This window comes from Abramis brama, assembly GCF_963993115.1.
Source record: "Abramis brama genome assembly, chromosome: 20".
NCBI lineage: Eukaryota > Metazoa > Chordata > Actinopteri > Cypriniformes > Leuciscidae > Abramis > Abramis brama.
The window spans coordinates 12,926,267-12,929,123 of NC_139982.1; the positions used below are offsets into that span (position 1 = coordinate 12,926,267).

A 2,857-nucleotide genomic window follows, 5' to 3' on the forward strand; every position below is an offset into this window, starting at 1 on the left:
GCCTTCAGAGATACACTACAGTGTGAAATAAATGTTCCAGACCCTCACAGAGACGAGAGGACTTACAGACCAGATGAGTCTCTGGGGGACAATGTCACAGTAAATCTAGTCCGCGTTCCAGAGCATACTACATCCAGAGTTTATACTAAATTCATTTAAAAGCATAACCTTAAAAGTTTAAAATTAAAAGACTGTTTAAATCAAATCTTTAAAGTTTGAATACATTCATATCTTCTATTTATCTTTTAGAAGACTTATGTATGATATAAATTATAATTGTTACTAAATAATGTCTGTTCAAAAACTTTAGATGGTTGAAAAACTGTACTTAGGCGTCTTAGATCTTAGATCTTTTGTCCGTACAACATGGTGTCACAATGTTTTGAAGAAATCCGAGGACTCTACATTGCTCTTATTTAGACTAAGTTGTATCATTATTTTTTTTATTTTTTTGGTTACATTGTTTTTATTCATCAAGTTAAATGTAAATTTGCAAATCCAAATGATAGGAAAACTTTATGATAGGAAAGTATGGACAGCGCCTTTGACCAAGCCTCTACATATGGGGCACTTGCGCAGAGAAGATGCACATTCTTTGCACACAACTAGGTGACCACAGGGGATGAAGACAATGTTCACTTCCTTATCCATGCAAACTTTGCATGTGCGCTCCTCTTGAAGTCTTCTTAACTGTTCCTCCATAGGCAAGTCTGAAAGATCTTGACTTGGTGATGCAGCTTCATTGGTCTGGGCCATCAGTTCTCTCAGCAGGCAGACATCATTCTTCTTGATCCAGTTGCAGAAGACTTCTGCTGCTGCATTTCCTTTCGACAGGACTAACTCAATGAGCTGCCCTGTCTGCTGCTTGACTGTAGTGCAGTTACGAATAATGCCATACTCTTTCTGCGAGATGACGTTCTCCTCTAGAAGATGGTCCATTAAGCTCTGCACACTTTTTAGTTGCTGTGACATGGCAAGATGATGTTTCTTAAGAAAAGTAAGAAACTTACTTTCTCGCTCCTCCTCTCTCTTCTCATCTTCTGCACTTAGTAAATCAGACACCAACTCTTGAACGGTTTCGTAATTTTCTCCACTTGCGAGGATTTTGCTTTGAACGGTTTGCTTCACCACAGGATTGTTCATCATCACTGCATCTTCTGAACGGTCTTCTCCAGGACCCAGGTGTACAACAGGTGGATCAACAAATTCTCTTGAGTCGCTGTCTCCATTAGTCAATAGCTGTTCAAATAGTCTTGGAAATCTTGCTTGAATCTGATGAACAAACTCTTGGCCCTTTTCTTGCAACAGGTATTCACATCTTGGAAACCACTTAGCATGTTCTCTCCATGGATCATCACCAGACTCCCAACATCTGAGTCCACCATCACAACAAAAGCACTTCACGTCATCATTACGACCAACATAGTAAAAACCAGCCTTAGCCAATTGGTCTGGTCGAACAGTTATTCTTGAGGGCCAGTTGACAAATGTGAGCAACCTTTCTTCACACTGTTGCATTGCCAATCCATTGGAAAGGCCGCCACCAGATAAAGGTACATTATCTGCACGGTCACCTCGAACGAAGCGGCAGTTGGGGTAATGCCTCTGGTGCTCTGATACTGCCCGATCTCCCGGTTCCCAGTTGCTAAGCTGGCCTCCACAACTGAAGCAAGCCACTCTGTCGTCCTGGCCAAGGTAGTAGAAACCGCTTTTGGCAAGCTCGGCTGGAGTTAATGTAGCAAGAGTCCAATTCTGAAAGGTGTCAAGGCGTTCCAGTTCCCGACGCATGCCAGGATTGTGACAAGTCGGAGGTCGCTGGTGAGACATAGGACTGGAGAGGGCCAGGTTGCTGAATGCCGTGTTTAAGTAACCCACCTGCTCCTCCATTTGGCCTGAAATGGATGCCGTGGTGGTCGATGTTACGGCTGTCGCAGGGACGGAAAGCTGTAGGATGGCTACGTTGCGAAGCGGGGGAAAAGGCAGAGTGAGAGGACGACAGGAGGTTTGCGGTGGCGGGTAAAAATGTGACCACAGGGCGTGTCCACTCAAGCCCTTCTCTCTGCTGGACATCCCATGACTAGTGTCTAGTCGTCCATGACAGAACACATAATCTTATTAATCTTATTAAATACCCTCTATGATGCAGGAACCGATGCTAAGAACAAAATCAAATTTTGTTCAACACCACAATTTCAAAAATTGAAAAATCACCACACAATTTCAGGTATTCACATCTTGGAAATGGTTGCCACCTCGGGAATACAGTCATTTAAATGCAGAAATCAAATATTTGAATATTGAAATCATGTAGTATTTTTAATTATTCTAAATATTATTATTCTAAATATTATTATGTATACTATTATAATACTATTATTATGAGCTCAGACATTTTTTCATTCAGAAAATTTTATTTCAACATTATACTTTCATACATTGAAGTAGTGAAGAAAATGATAGATCGGCAGTACATAAAGTAAAACAACGTTTACAGATGGTCTAACCAGAATAGAAAATCTCTGCAGGCTATCATGTTTTGCTCTAGGGTATAGTTGACCAGACTTTCAACTATTTCACCAATGTCAGTTTTTGCATTTTTTGACACCAGTGACACACAGAGATCTGTTACAAAAGTCCATATAGCGAGTATCTCGGTGATTTCGAATTCATCACAACATTCACGCAACACATCCAGAACTTTTCTGAGGATTACGCCGTTCGGCTCTTTGCCGTTAGAAAACATGGGCGTTACATCAGGCCATGGCTTTGTCAAGCCTCTTACGACATCCATTTCATTTTTGAGATTTGTCACACGTTTGGTATCCTGCGCACAATCGTTTTTCATACCACACGCAGC

The 2,857-nt window shown here is 41.3% G+C and overlaps 1 protein-coding gene across 1 annotated transcript; it reads right to left on the minus strand.

Annotated features, from left to right (window-relative positions):
* Positions 1-501: 501 nt before the first annotated feature.
* Positions 502-2,249, minus strand: LOC311071418 (putative inhibitor of apoptosis). Its single transcript, XM_084095823.1, has one exon. It carries the CDS (start codon positions 2,068-2,070, stop codon positions 517-519), a length of 1,554 nt encoding a protein of 517 aa, XP_083951949.1. The 5' UTR covers positions 2,071-2,249; the 3' UTR covers positions 502-516.
* Positions 2,250-2,857: the final 608 nt, after the last annotated feature.

What these genes read in the sequence shown, in the direction of transcription:
- LOC311071418 (XM_084095823.1), bottom strand. Translation starts at nt 2,070, where the DNA reads ATGTCCAGCAGAGAGAAGGGCTTGAGTGGACACGCCCTGTGGTCACAT.